At 31.7% G+C, this 21,878-nt stretch overlaps 1 protein-coding gene and 2 pseudogenes across 2 annotated transcripts; 1 reads left to right on the top strand and 2 right to left on the bottom strand.

Annotated features, from left to right (window-relative positions):
- Positions 1–558: 558 nt before the first annotated feature.
- LOC111293744 (solute carrier family 40 member 3, chloroplastic-like) lies at positions 559–4,936 on the bottom strand (annotated as a pseudogene). Its single transcript, XR_016327203.1, has 14 exons — positions 4,674–4,936; positions 4,577–4,584; positions 4,269–4,528; positions 4,114–4,177; positions 3,578–3,702; positions 3,406–3,494; positions 3,135–3,311; positions 2,953–3,027; positions 2,612–2,713; positions 2,406–2,523; positions 2,134–2,277; positions 1,590–1,696; positions 1,395–1,508; positions 559–975 (listed from the first exon to the last, which is right to left on the bottom strand). The product of XR_016327203.1 is annotated as a solute carrier family 40 member 3, chloroplastic-like (transcript).
- A 1,000-nt stretch (positions 4,937–5,936) lies between these two features.
- LOC111293743 (putative pectinesterase 52) lies at positions 5,937–7,918 on the bottom strand. The gene is made up of 5 exons (XM_022886668.2): positions 7,692–7,918; positions 7,444–7,603; positions 6,759–6,989; positions 6,428–6,678; positions 5,937–6,332 (listed from the first exon to the last, which is right to left on the bottom strand). The coding sequence occupies exons 1-5, from the start codon at positions 7,916–7,918 to the stop codon at positions 6,176–6,178; spliced, it is 1,026 nt and encodes a 341-aa protein (XP_022742403.1). The 3' UTR covers positions 5,937–6,175.
- Positions 7,919–18,190: 10,272 nt separating this feature from the next.
- LOC111295425 (transcription factor bHLH149 pseudogene) lies at positions 18,191–19,142 on the top strand (annotated as a pseudogene).
- The last annotated feature ends 2,736 nt before the right edge of the window (positions 19,143–21,878 follow it).

The following is a 21,878-nucleotide window of genomic DNA, read 5'->3' as shown; positions in this document are numbered from 1 at the left end:
GCCCCCTGCGTCTGCGTGACGGGTGCGTGCCGTTGACCCTATATACCAAACCCAATATCCCACAAGCAACGGCACTTCATGGTTAACACAATCATCGATACTATACCATGTAAAATATCATTCAATAACCTCATCTACATCTCGGGTTTTTATACTAGTAGTACTGCTATATATATATATATATATATTTCAAACCCGAATGAACTTGTATTTGATGAATGCTTTACAAATTTATATAAAAATTCAAAATCAGCTGCCCATCTTCTTGGCTTTAAATTATTGAAAGGACTACTAAAAGACTATACAACAATACAAAAACAGAGAAATCATGTGAGATAGGCTATATACTTCAGGCATCTGCTAAGCAAGTGGATGTTGAAAGATATGGAAAATATAATAGCTCATATTACTTTCAGACTGCCTATGAACTGAAAAATGACAGCAGCTGTTGAAAACTGATGGAAAGGAGTGAGGCAAGACAATCATATGAATAAAGCCAGAGCCTGCTAATACTAATAGTACATAAAAGAAAAAAGGTAAGATATTGCCACTGCTAAGTAAAGCACAAGTTTTTTTTTTTTTTTTTATCTCAAATATATTAACTAAACCAATTGAATACAGATGTGTAAACCTAAGGAAAATACCCACACACACAATAGAAAATTTATGTACTTACATTAGAGCTAAATTTGAGGATCAAAAGAGAACAGGTGTCTCTGTGCCTCCGTAGGATTCAACAAACATCGGCAGAACATCCATGCGGCTCCAACTACTGATAAAAGTGAAAGAATTGCTAGAAATCCAAAATGCGAAACATCATTTGCAATTATTGCAACTCCCAACATTAGAGACTCAGCTAAACTTGCAACAGAAATCTCTGTTGTCCCAATAAAATTTGCTTTGGATGATGGGATTCCTGTCTGAAGTATCTGAGCCCCAACAATATCATATGACATGTCCCAACCTTGATAATACCTGCATACAGGAGGTGAGGATATTTTAGATATTATGCCAATTTTAAGACTGGTCGGTGTATTTTCTTCTCTCTTTCATATTTACATGACCATTTCATAATTGCTATAGGGATTTCCTGCACTGCTGCCAGGTTTCCTGGCCTAGAGCAGCCAAACTCATTAGAGACATCAACATGGATCGTGAATCATGATTGCTCCACTGAGACCAATACTGCCAAAACAATAGTCATATAGACCTTTAGAGAATCCATTTTTCTTTTCCGGTGCTATTAGCAGATAACTACTATATACGGTTGACAGTGAATCTAGACTTCCATTAAATCTACGACCATGACCAATGCTGTACACCAGATTGAGTCATGCCTTCCTAGATGCCTGATTCACATCATGAAGAAACATGGAAGTTAAAGTTGTTCTTACAATCAAACATAAGAAGAAATGAAGGGGACTCCTCTGGGAAAGAGATCCACTCTGGTAAATAGCAACAGCTATGGTGAGAAGTGATGCCTGAAAAACTAATCCAACTGCTCCAGCCTGTTTGAAGGGAAAAATGGCCATTAGAACCAGCCCCAAAATGGAGAATTCCAGAAGACAAAATCAAACACAAGAAGTAACCTTTAAAATGTCAAATCTCCTGACCAAGGTTGCAGATAAGAAGGTTGCTGCAACACCCATAAAAGCACATAATCCACTAAACCCCCCAATAACAGATGGATTTAGACCTGTTAAACATACCCACAGAGCAGTTTGGATTCAGAATTGAATTTCTGTGAGGATACAAGGTTAATTCCTCTGCTTAAATATAGAATCCATTCAAGTAATCAGAAGTCATTCAGCAAATGAAGAGAAAAACAGAATGTAATTTACAGTCAACCATATGACATGGAGTGACTTCAGGCATATCAGTGCATCCAATGCTTTAAAAGATCAATTTTAGACCAAAGCACTGTTAGCATGTGCTCCAAATGATGATGGCAATAATCTCCTCCAAATGATGATGGCAATAATCTCCTCCAAATGATGATGGCAATAATCCCCTCTTCTTTGTAACTATTTCTTTTGTTATATGTCTAGGTACAGTAACTTTCTATTGCTTGAATATGTGTGATGAAGCTTGTTTCAATCTAAATAGGTCATAATAGATAGAAAAAAAAACCACACTGAGTTAAAAATGCCGTCATTAAACTGCCTGGAGTGAGAACAACGTTGAAGTAAAGGAGCACATATGCTAGGCTTGCAGCAAGGACTGGCTGCTGTATGTATTCTCTCCATCCAAGCTTGATGGCTTCCAAACCTGTATTAACTGGTCATCCACAAAATGCAATCACTTTAATAGCAAGCAAAAAATCAACCTTTGGAAAAGATGCAAGCCACTAAATAAAGTAAGAAGAAAACTAGGATTTCAAAAGTAATCAGATTAACTAGTTTTACCAAAGTTATCAGCATCAGGAAGAGGCCCCTCATCAGATTTTTGGCAACAGGTTTGTGAACATTTAGTGTGGTCAAGAACTCTGGTAGAAAGTTTATTCGTTAACAATGTCAGAGCAACCTGAGGAATGGTGTTAGACTTTAGAAGAAAGAGCAGACCTCATTCTCCAAACAAAAAGGATAATCAGAACAAGCACAAAAGCAATTACCATAACAGGTAATGACCACATCATCAAACCAGCAGCAAACTTTAAGCAGGTTACTAGATAATATCTAGAGAGAAGAATTCCAAACAATGATGTGCCAGCTATCTCCAATTATAGATGATAATGAATCTGTCGTTCACCAATTTCAACAATGATGTTATCATGAAAACCATCCCATTACTTGAGTGTAAGATAACTGCAAATTTATAAAATTTTCAGCATTCATTTTAGTAGTCATGCTTTACGGATTATAAGTAAACAGAGAAATATTATGGCAGAAATAAAAAGATAATTACAGGGACCAACTTGACAAAAATGTAAAAAATCCTAAGATTATCAAATACCTCACAGAGTGGATCAATTCGATTGGGAACAGCATTTGCTTATGCGAGTGCAATTGGTCTATTTATTCTGGCCAACTGCAAACACAAGAACTCTAGTTTAATTAGTCCTCCACTTTCCAAGAGATGGATAACCAGTATTCCTTGTGAAGAAAACAACCAAAATGTACAGAATAGGGTACTACCAGCACAACCCAGTCACACTCCATAACAACCCCCAGCTCCACTCCGGATAGCTTCTCAATAGCCCCTGCTAACAGCAGTAAAACAAACCAAGGACGGAGAAGAGTAGATGACGCAGAAGCAGGGGAGACCGTATGGGCATGAATTATCATTGCTGCTGACAACAACTGAGCAGAAGCCTGGCAGATGCAAATAAAATTAGAAAAAAATTAGAACAGTATTAATTTTACATTAATCTTGAACCCAAAAAAAAAAAAAATGTTATTGAAGTACCTGCACAACATTCAGAAAGATATATGAAGGTACTCTTGGAGAATGTCCATAAGTTTGCCAACCAAAGGGCCTCCAACAATTATAACAAGCTGTTAACACTAACTTCTGTTAGAAAGTACTCTATCATCTCTTGTTCTATGTAGTGAATTTATGTTGTTAGGCTAATCTGAACCTTAGTGAAGAATCCCATGACTGCCACTGGTAGAAGGCTTGGATGAAGCAATGTAATAGCAGAAGGCCATGCAAAATTCCAAAGTTGTTCCACAAAATTCCCCGCCAGGCAACTTGCATAAAATGCTGAAATATGTATGTCCTTAAAGTTAGCAGCTGATAAGACCACACTTGTAGTAAAATGATTGGACAAAAAAAATTTACAAGACACTTTAGTTCATAACAAACAAATTTGACTGGATTCAAAATAATGTGTTCAAATCACACAGTGTAACAGCTTTCTAGAAGCTGATACTCCTAATACAACTTTAGGAAAATTAGTTTAAATAGGTTTATGCTCTGTGTGACAACCTATAGAAACCCGATGCCTAAAGCAGAGGGAGGGGCGGAGGGCTACAACAACTAACCTTCTTAACACTTTTTCATATACATACAGCATAAACACTCAAAATAAAAATCAGTTTAAGTCTGTAAGATTATTACATAATTTACATCTATTCTAGTGTGCTTTGATTATATGAAAATGGAAAGCCGTACCATACAAACCCTCTGGGTGCGCTGGGGTTGCTGCAAGGGCTTTCTGCTCCTCCTCTGTTAATACCTAAACAAGAAAAGAATAGAACAATAGTTAAGTGTTAGAGACTATTGAACTCGAGGTGAAAATAAATTAATAAATACAAAGAGGAATATACTGGCACTGTTGTCAAAAGACTATCTACATAGACATCCCCAGTTAGTATGCTCAAAGATTCAGTCTCAAGGACATCAGATTTGAGCTGAATTATATGAGTTGTACAACAACAACTAATATCTATTACTGATATGTCCTCATCCTCGGTAGCCACATGGTTGAATTGTACATTAGTGTTTGTTATTGAACGCCTTAACTTAAAAATGTCAAAACTATAAGTAAACAGAAAAACAAACAAAAAATTATTAGCTGCCTCAATTACTAAAAACAGCTATTTCAGAACAGATAACAAACTAATTCACTTTGAACCATCAGTCCTGAATGCCACAAGACAATTGCATCAAAATTATACTACTTTATTTGCATTTGCCACAATCAATTTAAGAGCAACAAATTAAAACGTTACCAATGAGTAGCAGTAGAAGGGGAGTTAAGATTCATCCATTGGCTAGAAGGGAAGCGATGGCGAATTCTAGAAGCAGCCTGTCTCGATATAGAGGCTTCTCTTCTGGTAACAGAGAGATGAAAGCAAATTGAAAGAGAGCTGAGAATTTGTAACCACGACCACTGCCATTCTAGCTTTTGCTGTTGCTTATTTAACTTTTTCTCGATCTTCAAGTGCTCAAATTTGAAGCAACAATAATCACTTTTGAGTTCGTCCAAACTCATGCAGCATAGAAGAAAGCAAATTGAATCACAAACATAGCAACCTTTTCCACTCTGGGGTTAGTTTCTTTGACACCAAATAATGTCTTGAGTTTGGCTTCAAATGAGTAACAAAACCAAAAACAAAAATTGGAACTTTCTAAGTACAAAATGAAGTGGTTCTGTTTAAGATACCAAATGGTATCTGGGCTTAGCGTCATATGAATCAAAAAGAGCTTCTTTTATGTTTTCTTTAAGAAAAAGCGGAAGCTTTCGGGTGTAAAAATGAACGTTTCAGTTTCTAGATACCACAAACGATCTGGGTTTGGGTTCAAAAAGGATAAAAAATTGGATTTTTGTTTGTGTGTGTGGCACAAAGAATTGGGGTTGGAGAGGCAGATTGTTGAGAGAAGCTAATTTTGGAAATAACTTTTTTATATAGTTATAAGAGTATAGTACCACTTATTTTTCTGTTTTTAAAATCCATTTTTTTAATATGAAGAAATGGAGCCAAGTTATCATTTATTTCCTTTTTCTTTATAAATACAAGAAAATCCATACATTTATAGGTTAATAATTTTGACAAATGTATCAATGATTAAAAATATATTAAGGGGTGATAAATTTCTTCATCAAAAGTTTTCTTATAAGAAATAGAACACATATATGCATACATATATATATATATATATATGATGGTTGTTATTAAATATGATATACTACTATTTTTTGAACGTATCATAATAATAATTAGTGAGGAGGGATTCACTTGCTTAGTGTAAAGTCTTTTATTTTTATGTATTTTTTGGATCAAAATAATTAAGATTAAAAATATTATTTTAATTTAAATTAATTATGAATTTAATTTTGATCTATCAAAAAAATATAAAACTTATATTAATATAAGTAAATCTCTGCTCATAATTAGCATATCATTTTATTCTTTCTTCGTCAATCTATTAGGAACATGATATATCTCTAATTTCTTTTTAATTGGCAAATCCTTTTTTTTTTTTTTTTTTCCTTTGCTTGAATAATTGATAAATCTTTGAAAATTGTTGGTAAAGATAGCTAGTCTCAAGAATTAATCAATTTCTCCAATCCTTTATTTCCAGCCACAGTACATTGAAATAAGATGCCCCTTTCAAATGGCATTGAGGAATTGGCATGTAGTTTAATTAAATTATTATGAAGGACCAAAAATGGAAGGAAAAATCTAAAACAAATTGGAAATTTCTTTAACTGCAATCAAATTCTGATTTTTCATGGCAACCTGCCAATCCATCCATCTTGGTCTATGAAAGACGATATTGAAAATTGCTTCAGTTGGGAAAAACTAAGCTTTTTTTCCCATGGAACACGTCTGGAAGTGTTAGATCCCGGTCCAATACAGTTCACCTCGGCATACATAAAATTTTCTCTAAATTTTATTCGGAACAAATTAAGAAGCATTAATCAATATCAAATTTAAGAGACAAAAACTTGCGTTAGAAATTAAAAATAAAAAGAACTTACTCTTTTCCAGGGTAATTCCAGGCAAACCACCCTTCAGGGACCACCTGTGCATACATTGCTGTATCATGAAATATCACTCTAGAATAAGGACCATAGGCTCTTCCTAGATAAGGTTTCACAGTGCCAACGATTGTTCCTTTTTTAAACACAAATCCACTAGGATCATCTGATGATTTTCGGCCCTGAGCTGTTATATAACCTATACGCATTTGTGAAGCAAATGCACCAGCAGTAACATTTATTGAAAAATTCTGAAAAAACCATAAGATTGTTAATGCATATTCTGTTCAGGTTTTTTGCACAATTTTAGATTATTTTTTTCATCAGTTACCTCATAGAAAGATTGGCCACTACCAAAGATAAAATCATCAGCCCCTTCTATATGGCACATGCTGAAGTAATGGCGGCCTAGTGCATCCCATAGGGTATCTTGCAACCCCAAAAATCCACATTGAAAAAATGCAGACTTATCACCTAAAATTCTTGCTGCCACTGCCTGTGTTACACGGGGAATTGGTTCACCGCTAGATATACCTTCTACCAATTGATGGTTATACGAGTTCTGGCAGTAAAATCAAAAGCACTATGGTCAATTTTTTTTTTTTTTAGGAGCGAATTTGATAGTTAATTAAAAAATTATCACCGTTATGTAATAAACAAAAGAATTAGAAAAGAAATATGTATTTTAAGCACATTAATGCAAGTTGTGGCATTGTGAATCATTTAAAGCATAGTATGATATCATGGTCACATGATATGGTGAGAATCTTCCGTTAGATTAAAAGTCTGATACTTAACCAAAATCTTTTACTATAATGACTTTATATTATTTTTATATTTTAATCTTTCAAGAATTAAATTATAATATAAAATTTTAAAAGTCCAATTCTCTGCCAACAAATGATTTCATATCAATAATAACAATCATTCCATATTTTTAGCATGGAAAGAAAAAAGATAATAAAGCAAAGAAACGTTGAAGCAAAAGATGAAGAAAAATAGGTTTGAAGCTTCACCTTAAAAGTGATGCCCTTTGCAACAATATTATCAGCCATGGAGGTGAAAGTAGCACTAGTATCTGTTCTATCATGAGCGTCAAAGGTAATGGTTGTGACCCTCCGACTTTGTCCTTCAAGTACAATACAAGGCTTCGTTTTTGGAATAATTACCTTCTCCCTTTTTTTTTCCAAAAGAAAAGGAGGCAGGTAAGCCAATATTGAGATGATGAAACTTTCATTATCTATTTTAAAAAAAATTAAATTACCAGTAGACACCAGGATTAATGCGAACTTTGATCCATTTATCATTGTTTGGAGAAATGGAATTAATGGCAGATTGAATCGAGTTAAAGTTTCCATGACCATACTTGTCTACGACGATGGTAGATGCAAATTTAGAGCCACCATTTCCAGTGTTACACTGAGCAGCAGCTATGGATATCCTCAAAGAAAGGATCAACAACATGAGAATGAATGGTGGTATAAGCTGCATTGTGGTTTAACGGCAAGCTCTGACTCTAAGTTGTTCTAAAGTGTATGATCGAGCATTGCCAAGAGAAGGGTGGGATCTATATGGAGATGATTGGAATAATTTTTGGTATAATTCTATGTATGGTAGGTTTTAAAATCAGCCAGATTATTTTTTATTCCAACAATTAAAGTAGAGCATGAGCTCGATGGATCTTGCATTTGTTGGGCTTGGTTTCTTTCGAAAGTTGCCAAAGCCCATTCATTAAGGATTTTTTAGTCCTTTCATGCTTGCTACTAAGGTTTTAAAGCCTTATTTATTGTTTATGTGGTTGAAAAAGTAACTAGAGTGTTGTGACGGTAAAATGGAGAAAAAAGAGAGAAAAAGAGGATTTTATGTAATTTCGGTCAAGTAGTTTGATTGAGGTCAATCAATAATTAGATTGAACTGAGATTTTATCAATGTGTTTATGATTTATTGTTCTTCGATATGAACAGTTGAGATGGGATTTCGAGTTTTCTACCTATTGATTTTGTGGGTATTTATTAAATTTTAAATTTATTAAGATTTTTTCAATTTTTTCTTGTAAGATTATTTAATATTAAGATATTATAATTGTATACGTCTAGTTTTAGTTTAAGAAAACTTTGTATTCTCATTATTTTGATAGTGAAATTTTTTTGTTATTGCTTGTGGTTTTTACTTCTCATTTTAGGGAGATTTCCATGTAAATTACTTGTATTCTTGTGCTTGTGATTTGAAGATTTATTTGTTAACTCTATTTATTTGATTTTTTTTATATTTACATAAGAGAGGAATAATTTAATTTTTCATTGCGTAATATATTTAGTTTGAATATTATTTAAGGTAATTTTATCCCATCAAAGTGGTATAAAAGCTCATGTTATTTATTTTTGCCTTGAAAGCCAATACAAGTAGAATGATTAATTTGAATGGTTCAAATTGTCATGTATGGAAATGAAAGATGAAAGACTTGCTTTATGTGAAAAATTATTATTTACTTGTGTTTACCATTGAAAAGCCTGAAAATAAAAAAAGATATAGAATGAAATTTATTTTATCGACATGCATGTGATTATATTAGATAGTGAGTAGATGATAATGTTTTGAACCATATTAGTGGAAAGATATATGTATGCACTCTTTGGAACAAGCTTGAGCTGTACACTTAAAAAACTGGGAATAATAAACTGTTTTTAATTAAGTAGTTAATGAGTTTGAAATATCATAATGAAACTTCTATGACAAATTATTTGAATGCATATCAAAGCATTATTAATCAATTGGCTAGTAGAAATCTTAAGTTTGAATATGAGATATAGGGCTTATGGCTTCTTGATACATTGCTAGATTCATGAGAGACGTTTTAAACAACATTATCTAGCTCAGTCCAAAATTGTATTATCATTATGGATTTGACTAAAAGTGGTGTTTTGAATGTAGAGATTAGAAGTCATATGATTCATTTTCACATTTAAGGTCTTAATCACAGAAAATAAGATTAGGGATAAAAGCAAAAGTATGAAGAATAGAAACAGAAACAAGAGCAAGTCCAATAAATTTACCAATATTAAGCACCATTATTATGGTCTTAAAGGTCATATAAGAAAATATTATCGAAAGTTTGATTTTTCACTGCATGATATATTCAGTTTGAATATTGTTTGAGGTTATTTTATCCCATCAACATGTACATTTCTTGAATTCATGCAATTCCATGTTGACCAACCCTCTAGAACAATATTGTTAGATATCTCTGCCGATAAAACAATAGCATATTTAATTTTTCTAACCTTTACCTTGGTTGACATAAACAAGAATGAAACCAGTATAGATTGGAGAAAGAATTGGAGATATTGCATTTTGAAGTTACCTAATAATATAGATCAATGTAATAGGATGTTAACACAAATCAAAGAAAAATATGATCTATTGAAGTAAAAAATCAGTTGTGAATGCTACAACATGTAAGAAAATGTTCCAATTGAAAAATAATAAATATTGAGTATTTTTATTTGCACTCAAATTTCTTGTCAATACACCCCAAAAATTATATTATAAATATAACCTTTAATAAAATTACTTAAATACCCATTAGTCAATTACTTTTTTATCTTTCACATTCATTTCAGAAATCTATTTTTGAAAACTTTCAAAATTTTTCAAAAATAGATGTTTGGAAATCTTTAAAATCTTTGAATTTTGAAAGTTGTTAAAGGGTTTTGGACATCCATTTTCAAAAATTTTGAATTTTCGAAAATTTTTAAAGGTTATCAACCATCTATTTTTGGAAATCAATAGAAACTTTAAGAAATCTATTTATGGAAGTTTCGAATTGTACACAAATATTTCAATAAAAAATCTTATGAAACTACACACGAAATCAAACAAAAAAAATAATAAGAAGAAGAAACAATTTATCTTTGATTGTATGCTTTTTAACTTTAAATTGATGAAATTTCCTTTGAATTTGGTTTGATTGGATTTAAAATCCTTTAAAATTTTTGGTTGGGAAGAAAAAGAGGAGATGGGATGCAAGAGAAAGAGAAATGAGTTGTTTGGGTTTTTTGGTAAATTTACGTTTTGAAAGTGGGATGTGTTGAGTAAAAAATTGGATATTAAAAATAGTAAATATTTTGGCAATTTATGATCTGGCTTAAGTAAGAAACTTACCATTTTCTCATAGATAATGAATTAATGGTGCTATGGTGAGCCAGGCTATCTCTTACGAGGTTATGATGATTAACAATGCATAATTTACCTAAAAAATCTGCTGATGTTTCACCAGGTCACCATTACTTATGATAAGTTAAACTATTTTCCCATAGATGGCTCTGCCTTAACATTTTTCCATAAAAGCATCGTTTACATTAACTTCATGGTTATTGGAGAATTAGCTGGTCTGGGTAAATGGAGCCTTAATGCAACATTAAAATTAAAGTTGCAGAAGAAAAAAAAAACTCGATTTTATGGCCTTTGGAAGAATATTTAGAACAAACATGTAGCTTAATTATTTGTTTTGTCATTCAAAGATAATACTAACAAAGTAAATTCCAATTACAAGTACTTAATTTTCAAAGTTGTGTTTCAGAAATACAAGCAGCTGACTTGAGCACTAATCTATGAACATTTACATGTAAGATAAATATTTGTATATATCTCAAGGAGCAGTAATCCATGGTAGCGAGTTTCAGGCAGTACCAGAACCGCTGTAGGGACCCGAAGATGTCATCTACTACTCTCTCCCTAGATAGATCATCATCTATCTAAATGTCAAGTGCCTTTTTATAAATTGAACAAATTTAACGTTGAAAAATTAAATATTGAATTTTTAGTTATGAAGAATTTAAGTACTGAATCTATAATATAAAAACTGTTTGGTATGTTACTGAAAATTAAAATGTTTAGTAAAATTTTATTAATCTTTTATATAAAAAAAACAACATATGATCTTATCATTATTTTAGTTGATAAAAATTAAAAAGGAAAGAATAAATTGTTAAAAGAAATGTGAATTTCATGTAATTAGACAACACTTTTTACTTAAACAAAATTGACTTAATACATTAAGCAGCTTTTAGCATTTTCAACACTTTTCCATTGAAAATCTTCCTTTTAAGTGATTTTTAAAAATGGTTTATCAGTTAGAACGAAAATATAAAACCATGATTTTGTGTCTTACTTTTCGTTCCAATTACTATCATTTTGTATTTGTAAAATTACAATTTAATTACCTAAAATCATAAATACATCAAATCAATATAAAAAAGTACTATTTCTTTTCAAAATTGATCCAAATAAAATTAAAAAGTACTATGAACATATTATAGAAAACAATATTGTTCCCTTTCTAGATGCCACCCTTATAATTTTGTGTGTTTTGTGTAATGTTGTTAATGATAATGATCATCATCATCATCATCATTACATGTGTTTAAACACAAAAACGGAATAAGAATGGATGAATGCGGAAGATAGGAAGGCAGGCACTCGCGCAAACTTGTCTTTAATTTGATCAAATAATGGCATAGTTGATGAAAAAGAGAAGAGGAGGATGATCTATCAACATCCCAATTAGTAACTCTAATATAATTAATATTTATTTATATTACATTAATTAAACCAATCTTTATCAAGCTCTAATCTTATCATGTGACAACAATACATTTGTTTTTGTAAACACCCTACTCTGAAAGTAAATAAAAAGATAAAATAATTTAAAAAAAAAACAAAAAAAAAAAAATACAGGTGATAATATTTGATTTAAAATTCAATTACTTTTTGAAATTAAAATCCAAATTGAATGGGATAGGATGCTCAGTTTTAAACTGAGATCCTATCCTCATCACCATTATTTAATCCATTGGTAGACCACCAAAAAAAGGGGGCACTTGATAGACGAAAGGAAGGGGAGGAGGAGCCAAACCTAGCTCTCTCGATTATCCTCAGGCCTCAATCGGAGAATGGTCTCCATCAAGAATAACCTTCATTTCCTATAGTCTCTTACACCCAAAAATCACCCATAACAGAACTCAAAAACCACCTCCTCTGTGCCTCTCTATCTCAGTTGAATATACTGCCTCTACCACAATCATTTAAAACCTCTCCCTCTATTGACCATCATCACCATTTTTTAAAGCTAATACCGAAACTGAATCACTACTTTACATAGCCATTGAAACCACCTTAGCCACAAAATCTTGATAACAGGAATAGAAACTCATTGTGAACCCCATTTTCATCTTCACCATCATGCTCGAAACCCACACTTACAAGCAGAGAACAAGGAAACTACGCATCAATCCGTACGCTAACGGTGAAAGCACCAATCCTCATCGATGGTCGATCCTGTCTTCATTATTAGCCTCTCGTCGAATAACCATCTTCTGTCAAAAAGAGAATCAAAAACAAAAAGGAAGTCAGAAACAAAAAAAGTGAAAAAAAAAAGAGGTTTTCTGGGGTTTTAGTTTAATAGTCTTCCTAGAGGCTCCGACATTCCAAATTCAACGAAGAGATAGACAAAAGCAAGTGTAAGACCATACATTGAATCAGCAAAGCAAAGATGAGGTTGTGACTTTCGAATGCAGATCTATAGTGATCTAGACAGTTTTAAAGAAAATTAGCTGGAATACAAGGAAAAAGAGATCGAGATGAGTTTGTGGTAAAATTTTGAAGTAGTTTTGGTGCCAGTGAACAATAGTATATGGCGGCAGCGACGACGATCTCCATCGGATTTTAGATTCTGAATGGCAGTGTTCATAGTACCTAGAGAGAGAAGAGAGAGTATGTGTTAGAGAGAGAAAAGTAAAACTAAAATTAAGAAAAAAAAACTAAAAAGAGGATTTTATAGTATTGGTAAAATGGTGTCATTTTAGATAAAGGACTGGGTTATATTTGACCCACTTTAAAGATTCGTGCAGTACTCAACGAGTGACTCGATCTGCTTTGCGAAACCATACTTTGGAGCCGTTTAGCCGAGTCTAAGCCAATCCTCTAGCCACACCCATTTTCATAGCCAATTCATCTAGCAGTCGAGCTGCCAGACCATTTTAGTACAAAGAAGCCGAGCCGTTCCCTACTAAACCAAGTCGAGATTTTTGATATTTCATTTTGGTGTTATTCTGTTTATTTGTTTTATGTTTTATTGTGAAATAAAAAATAATAATCTCAAAAATATTAAAAAAATTTCAAAATGATGTTTAAGGAAATGTTGAAAGTATCAATTTTTTTTTTAAATAAAAACTTCAAAAAAAAATTTTTGAAAAAAAGTTGAACGTATCAATTTTCTTTAAAGATAAAATTTTTAAAAGATTTTTTTTGAAGAAAAGTTGAAAGTATCAATTTTCTTTAAAGATAAAATTTTCAAAAGATTTTTTTGAGGAAAAGTTAAAGGCATCAATTTTTCTTAAAGATAAAATTTTCAAAAGATATTTTTTAAGAAAAAATTGAAAGTAACAATTTTTTTTGAAAATAAAACTTCAAGAAACATTTTTGAGGAAATGTTGAAAGTATCAATTTTTCTTAAAAATAAAAATTCTCAAAAAATGTATTTTTGAGGAAAAGTTGAAAGTATCAACTTTCCTTAAAAATGAAAATTTTGAAAAAATATTTTGAGAAAAACTTGAAAATATTAATTTTCCTTGAAAATAAAAATTTCAAAAAAAGTATCTTTGAGAAAAATTAAAAGTATCAATTTTTCTAAAAAAATAATTTTAAAGAAAAATTAAAAGTATCAATTTTTCTTGAAAATAAAAATTTCGAAATGCTTTGAGAAAAAATTGAAAGTATCAACTTTCTTTGTATAAATGCATGAATTTTTTAAATAAAATAAAACAAAATAATGAAAGAGATCCCTATTAAAGGTTAAAGCATTATTATTTTTTGTTTTTCTCTTTTTCTTGCTTAAAAATTTTTTAATGTTAAATAATCCGATGATGGAGCATCTGCAAAAAAAATAATAATTTTTTTTTGTATACTCTTCGGATGAGAAATTTTTTTTAATTTTTTGTAAAAAGTATTAGAATCAATTAAAAATAATTTTCAATAATTAATTACTTGATAAAATTTTTAAGGCTTAATGAATAATACGAAATCGAGCTGGTATCATTTTTCGATAGGCGTTGTGAGAATACTATAATCTTTCTCACACATAATCGTACTTTCGAACCTAATTCTGATTTCACAGATATTGAATCTACCTTTCAAGGATACTTAAGTCAAATTTAGAATTTCTCTTTAAAAAGAGACATATTCAGTTAGGTGGACAATTACATTTAAACAAAAAAGATTGATGACGATTCCTTTCATCGATATTTAACGATAAGTTCACAGATCTAAATATTATGACAGTTTTCACTAATTTAAGCTTTCTACCCACGTTCTTATTATCATTATTATTATTATTATTATTATTATTATTATTATAGAGAATAGAACATTGACAGCCTAAACCGCATTTCTTTCATCAAATCTAATGTTTATCTTATCGTAAACATTTGCTTTAAATTAAATCAAAAAAAGTTTTCTTTTCATAATTTATTCTGCAAAGATCTAACTCTTCCAATTGTATTCTTAATTGAAAGTTTCTGTAACATAATAAATAGATCGTTGCCCTTTGAAAAAAAAGTTGAAAATAATATATGTATATATATATTTTATGTGCTTCCAGTTTCTTCAAAACTAAAAGATATATAACTCCTATAAAATGAGGTTAAATGATATCTGCCTCTTCCCCTAGATTTTTTGTTTTAATTATCAGAAATCAATTATTGACATCTTTAAAGAAAAAAATAAAAAAATTTGCTTTTTAAATTGCTAAAAAAATTGATGATAACCTCAAACTTGCATTTAGCATTACATACATTGAATGGGAATGAGAGTTGAGAATGAAAAAAAAAGTACATCAAAGTTTGGATAATATGCCTTTAGATAGTTGCAAAAAAAAAAAAAAAAAAACGCACATATTAAGATCGTATTATTCAAAATAAATAGATAAAAGGGTGATAAACCATATTAGAGGTCAAACACCTAATCATTTTAGAAATCTCCGTCCGTGATAAAAATCAAATGAAACAAAACAAGGAGTCAGAAGGTGAAATTTTGTGTGTCCAACTCAAGCTTCATAAAATTATGATCATTAATTAAACAAGAAAACTAATATTTTATTAAAATGCATTAAACATTAATTATTATTAAAACCCCATGAGTTGGGAGCAATGCAACAAAGTTGATCAAACCTTGGTTGTCGCCTTATGCAATCACGGGTTTTAATTAATTTATTATTGATTTAATTATGAAGCTTCAATCAAATTCTTTTGAGAAACCATTTTTTAATTGCTGGAGGACACTGAAATGAAGCCTAATTGACTTCTCTCCATGAAGTAGTTAAGAGAACGGATAACCAAGAATCAATTTTTGGACAACTCAATTTGATCAGATTCTTGGTCAATCAAGGACATTGGATGTCTCATTAGTTGGAACAACTCTTTTTTTGTTTGTTTGTTTCTATTATTGTATATATCAGAGATGCGCTAACAATTAAGTAAAATCTTATTTTTCTAACTGAGACTAACTATGAAACATTTGCAATTTGCCACTGCAACAAAATTAATTACATTGTACAAACAAATTCAGGGCAAAGCTAAATTGTTGTGAGAGATAATCTAAAATTTGCGGAAACCATGGTGATTGGTGAAAGGCCCTTGTACCAAATGATTTGCAGTGTATCAAGGCTGTTAATAATGTGATATAAAAATTTGGGACTGACTTTTCCTTTTTGACATTGAAAAAGCATGTCATGTCTCACACAAGGAGGCAGGCCCTCATTTGATTCTCTTCAGATTTTCTCTCTTTCCAACCAATAAATTCAACTCATATACATTTACTTTTGTTATTTTTTCCTCTCAAATGATTCAGAATGCGCTGTTAAACACTACTTTTATGTCTTCCTTCCTTCAACTGGTACATTTAAAATGATTCCCAAAATCAATATGAGTTAAATTTTGAAAAGAAAGGTTTCACCTACCAGCCAGCCAGGTGACGTACCATGTAAAACATTAAAACACCAAACAAACGTATATAAGTATATATATATATATATATATCTTAAAGTCTAATTCATAATTTATTAGTTTGCAAGAATAACAAGTCTATAAGCCATTTTGGTTGACCTAATTACTCTTAGATCGCCCTTTTGTTTTCTTAATTATTATTATCTTTGGAAGCAAGTTAAGATGATTGACATAACATGCTATCTAAAAGATATTGCCTATTTCTATTTAAAAAAAAAATTATTCTTCCTTTTCTGATTTAGGGTGTTGTTGGAATTGGCTTATTGATTTTTTTTTTTTTTACTATTGTTTGCTTGCAAAGCTTTGTGTAATCTTTTTTTTTTTTTTTGTTATTTTCCAATCCTAACTTAAAATTAATCAGACGTAAATATAAAGGGTCATTACCAAATTATAATACCACGAATTAAGTGAAATATCATAATTAGGAGAGATATATAAGACCCAGCATAAATTTGTCAATGTCTTCTCCTAAATGGAAATAAATCTATATTTTCATTTTTTTTTTGTCATTTTTTATGGTTTAAGGCAGTCTTTCATTGATTGTCTTTTTCATTTTGTATGGGGTGTGGAAGCTGCTCTCCTCATACTGACCAATTATTAGTTAATTTGATGATTTAAAAAATGATTAAATTGGCAAGTTGTCCACTACCTGTATGACCCCATGAATCACTATCTAATCTAAGGTGGTGGGTTAGTTTGTTTTTGGCCTTGTATTATATCTTGTTGATAATTTAAAATTTAAGTTAATTAAAGTAATTAATATATTTTGAGGTAATTAGCTAAAGTGAGATCTTCAACTTTGTCTTTCCTAAGCAAATTATATATTGAGTTAATGAAGGTATTACAGTACATTTCAATCCCATAATCAAATCCTGATCTTGACCAACGAAGTCATCATTCACCAATTAATCAAATATCAAACTGGCTTTGACTCTTTTGGACAATATATAATCAAGGGAGCACTCTCAGTTCATGACGTTTCATGAATTTTAATAAGTTTCAGCTGCAAACTAATCCTTCATGAAAAATATAATGTGGTCAATAGAGTTCGACTATTTTTTGGTTAATTTAGAAATTGAAAGAAATCATCTATACTTAGTATTAACTTAGATAACATATATTGGCCAGATTCCTTAGAAACACATGGAAAATTTCACAACCCATTAAAAAGTATTTGACCCCTTTTGCACTTCTTTCACCCTTAGAAAATAGTATTATCTCCTTTCCATTTGCCTATTGCAAAAACCTAATTAGCTACCAAAATCTAATTGTTCCAAATGTATTTGTAATTAGATAAACGTTAATTAGATGATTCCTTGATCAGTTACTATAGAAACTTCAGCCGTTAAAAACTATTCCCAATTTTAAAGGTCAAATTTGTTCCACAAGTAATGCTTCCATTTGGTAGAAAAAAAACAATTATTTTTCTTCTTAAACAAATTTAGGTTTTTGAATCCTAAACCAACCCATGCAAGTCTTGATCGTATTAAAGATATTTTCAAATTGAGATTAACAAGATTGACACATTAAATCAGATTATATAAATAAAAATTTTTACATTTCTTAAAGATATAAGGTGTGTTTAATTTATAAAATTATGATAAGATAAAATAAGATTATATTATAAATAAATAATATTAAATAATAAGGGGATTGGGAGGCTAAGTCGAAAGGGAATAAATGTGATTAAGGAATGGGCGCGTGTTGCTTCCCGTGAATCGCTTTTATAAGTTATCCACCCCTCCTCTCTTCTTTCTTTGTTCACTCACTCCTCCAACTCCTTTTCTGCGATTACTCCAACTTTCCATGGCTTCGTTCATACCCAACCTCGAGCCCCGCCCTGACACGTCACCTGAGTTTAAAAGGAAGAAACGGAGGAAAACATATGAAAACCCAGGTCCTTGTTATCCAACCCAAGGTAACCAAAGAATCAAGCGATGGCGAACCCTACGAGAGCAACACATCTACTCTTCCAAGCTCATTGAAGCTCTCTGTCGTTCACGTCGAACCTCCTCTTCTGCTGCTGCCAAGGAAGTCCATGAAACGGCTGACAGAGTTCTCGCCATATCGGACAAGGGAACGACGCGTTGGAGCAGAGCAATTCTCACCAGTCGGCTCCACGCTGGTGCCAAGTTGAGGAAACATAAGAAAGCCAAGGTCACCGCAAATACAAGGTTGCAAAAGCCACAGATTAACGGAGAGAAGAGAAAATTAACTGTTGTTGAGAGGAAGTTGAAGGTTTTGAGACGGCTTGTTCCTGGTTGCCGGAAACTATCGTTCTCGAACCTTATTGAAGAAACTACCGATTACATAGCGGCTTTAGAAATGCAAGTTCGGGCCATGACGGCTATTACCGAACATCTTGCTAGCGCCCTTGGCGGTGGAGCGCAGCCGCCGGCAAATCGGCTTGGCTCTAATGTCAACTCGTAAGAATCGTGAAAAGGTGTTTGTTATTATTATTATTATTACTATTATTTAATTTTTGAAAACTTTGTTATTTAGTTAGTTTTTTTAATTTCGTGTATTTTATTGTGTAAATGACTTTTTCTTCATGTTTTTAAGCTCCACTTGCTCTTTTTTTTTTTTTTTTTTGGTTTGGTAAGAATCATTTAATTAATTAATCAAATATAATAGAACATGGCAGCTAGTGTTTAATTCCATTGGACAAAAGTTTTCATTTAATTTGGAGGAATAATAGTAATAAAATGTTAAGGCCTAAAGCCATCCTTAAACCGACATTAAAATTTTTTTTTTCTTGCTTTGTTCTTAGTTTTTTTTTTTTCTTTGGTGGTGTAAAAGTTTAACGCCTAATTAGATTCCATGAAGATTAACTGGATGATATAAGAATTGAATGATTTTTATAATGTTGAAGTAAAATTATAATCAAATTAAAGAAGGGTGGATGTGATGGGTAATGCTAAAAATTGTTGTCATTAAAAACAAGTTATTATTATTATTATTATTATTATATACTGTTAAATCTATTTAATTAAATATTAAGAGTCTAACAAATCTATGTCTCAATGTGAAGAGTTATAACACATAGTAATAATATTCATGTCAACCAAATAAATAAGATTTCAATTTGGAAAAATGCAAGACTTGGGATTTAATTACATTATAAGCCAAAGCGGAGTAACAGAAAAAAAAAAAAATGAAAGTCTTTTGAAGCTAACAAAGTTGTTATTAACTCCTCCTAGATAGCTAATTAATCACATCTTTGGCAGTCATATTTGGTTTAATAATTTGGAAGAAAAAAAAAAAGAAGAAATCAAATTTGTGTCGGCAATAGGGTCAGGGGGAATGTAGATTTTGGAAACCCAATAATCTAGTTCGCAACAAAGATTGTCAAATGTAACTTTAAATGTGAGAGATATTTGTAAGATATAAAACCCCAAAATAGTAGTAAATATATATATATATATATATAGACACATATATCCGATGCATATAGGCCGCACAGCCTATTTGCAAAAACAGCCTCACAACATGTGCCCTTGATGAAGCAGCCCTTGGCAGCACATGTGCTTCCATGGCCCTACATTTTCAAGTGCACCCACCCCTCCAATGGCTTGCATGTGCCCTCCCCATCAACCCGCTTCCAAAACTTCACATGGCCATTTAAGAAATGGAAATTTTGCCAATCTTTATCTATTTATTTATTGAGACAGAACCAAAAAAAAGAAAGAAAGGTTTTGCTTTTGAACTGATGATATTGCAATCCTTTGCAATTTCCATCCACATTTCCACAATGTTCTAAAACAAGTTTGAAATGAAATGAAGGCTGGCTTACCCCCACCCAAGGTAGGGGAGGGAGAAATGATCTCTCATATAGGAATATCTTTTTCACATTTAAGGGCTAACACGTGTAGTAGACAGGACCGTCAAGCTGTCTGATCTAGGGATTGAGAATTGTGGGATATCTAAGTGGCATCCCTATCAAGTGAAGTGTTGGCCTTTTCGGGGAGCCCCAATTTGCAATTTGGTCATGTAAGGTGTTTAAAAATAAAGGGCCACATGCCTTGGTAATTATGCTTTCATTGGCCAATGGCTAATGCTTTGCCTAATACTCCATCTTTTTCACATGCATCCATGTGCCTTCATTAAACAAAACAACGTGAATGCAGCCATGCCCAATCTAGTTTTTCTTTCTCCAACTTACATGTGTCGTAAACAATTACCTCAAGTAATTGATGTCAATTACTTGAATAATTAGCAATATTTTTTTCCTCTAAAAAAACAAATATAAAGTTTTAATCTAAGGTTCAATCTTAGCCAATAATTACGAGACATTATCTCAATGGTAAAATAGAGATCTTCAAATCAATATATTTCATGTTCGAATCTTATATACTTCGAGCTTATGATTTTTCTTCAAGTTTCCTCCTATTACAAGTTGATAGGTTTATTTGTTGGAATTTTCTTTTTTACTATATGTGTAGAATGGCTATTTGTACGTGGATTCTCTTTTTGTAGCTAGGAACCCTAAACCGCATAAATAACAGTAATAAGTTGCTTTGATTGTAGGAAACCATGCATGCATAAACTTTAGGTTAGATGTCCTAAAAAGAGTAAGTTGGGCAGACCAAAACAAGGGAACAAAATTTAAAAAAAAAAAAAAGGATAGAGAGAGAGAGAGAAGAGTTTGAATTAGGTAAATGAGACAGTTGGGCAGAAAATGCAGTCCTTTCCTTGTTGAGTTATGTGCCCTTCAAGGAAGAGATCGGGCTTTGTCCAGCATTACCTTTATTGAGGTGATTTTCTGTTCGCCAGATATTGGGATGCAACCTGATCACCTCAGTCAATGAAGACCTAAACTTCTTCCTTCTTTTCTCCGATATGTTAAAATTGTTTTCAATTTTCCAAAGAGACGTTGGCTTTGGGTTTTTTTTTTTCTTCAAGCTGTTGGATTCGTGGGTGCACATGATGCTGACCTAACATGAATGGAATGGGACATGGGAGGCTGAGGCCCCACTATTTTGCAAGTATAAATGAATTTACATAGAATTAATTCCTTGTGAATTCTTGTTTGTTATGGTTTGCTCTAGCCAAGAATTTATGAATTCGAATTTTCTTTTGGGGGAGGGGGGGAGAGGTAATTTTCCAACTACTTAGTAGTTCATCTTTGGTGACCACATTAATGTCAATATTTATTTGCTGAGCTTTCCTATATATTTCTTCTTCTTGGTTCCCATATCTGATATCAAAATTAAAGCCATCATTTAACCTCTAAGACTCCCCACCAATGATCTCTACCACATTGAATTCCAAAATTACATTGGATTGATGTTTTATGTGAATCATAATCTTACATATATACCAGAATCAATAAATATATAGATTAGAAACTTGAGTTCTTCAATTATCGATACTAATCAAAATTTTATTATAAT

This window comes from Durio zibethinus, chromosome 14 (assembly GCF_047325235.1).
Source record: "Durio zibethinus cultivar Kanyao isolate XHJ-2024 chromosome 14, ASM4732523v1, whole genome shotgun sequence".
NCBI lineage: Eukaryota > Viridiplantae > Streptophyta > Magnoliopsida > Malvales > Malvaceae > Durio > Durio zibethinus.
Note: the sequence above shows the minus strand (reverse complement) of the source record. Positions and strands in the feature narration are given on the sequence as shown.

Bases quoted from the DNA above. Each gene is read 5' to 3' on its own strand.
- LOC111293743 (XM_022886668.2), bottom strand. From the start codon at position 7,918: ATGCAGCTTATACCACCATTCATTCTCATGTTGTTGATCCTTTCTTTG. The intron at 6,679-6,758 runs GTAACTGATGAA...TGGTTTTTTCAG, and splicing joins GTGGCCAATCTTTCTATGAG to AATTTTTCAATAAATGTTAC. The intron at 6,333-6,427 runs GTAAGTTCTTTT...AATAAAATTTAG, and splicing joins TGGAATTACCCTGGAAAAGA to AGAAAATTTTATGTATGCCG.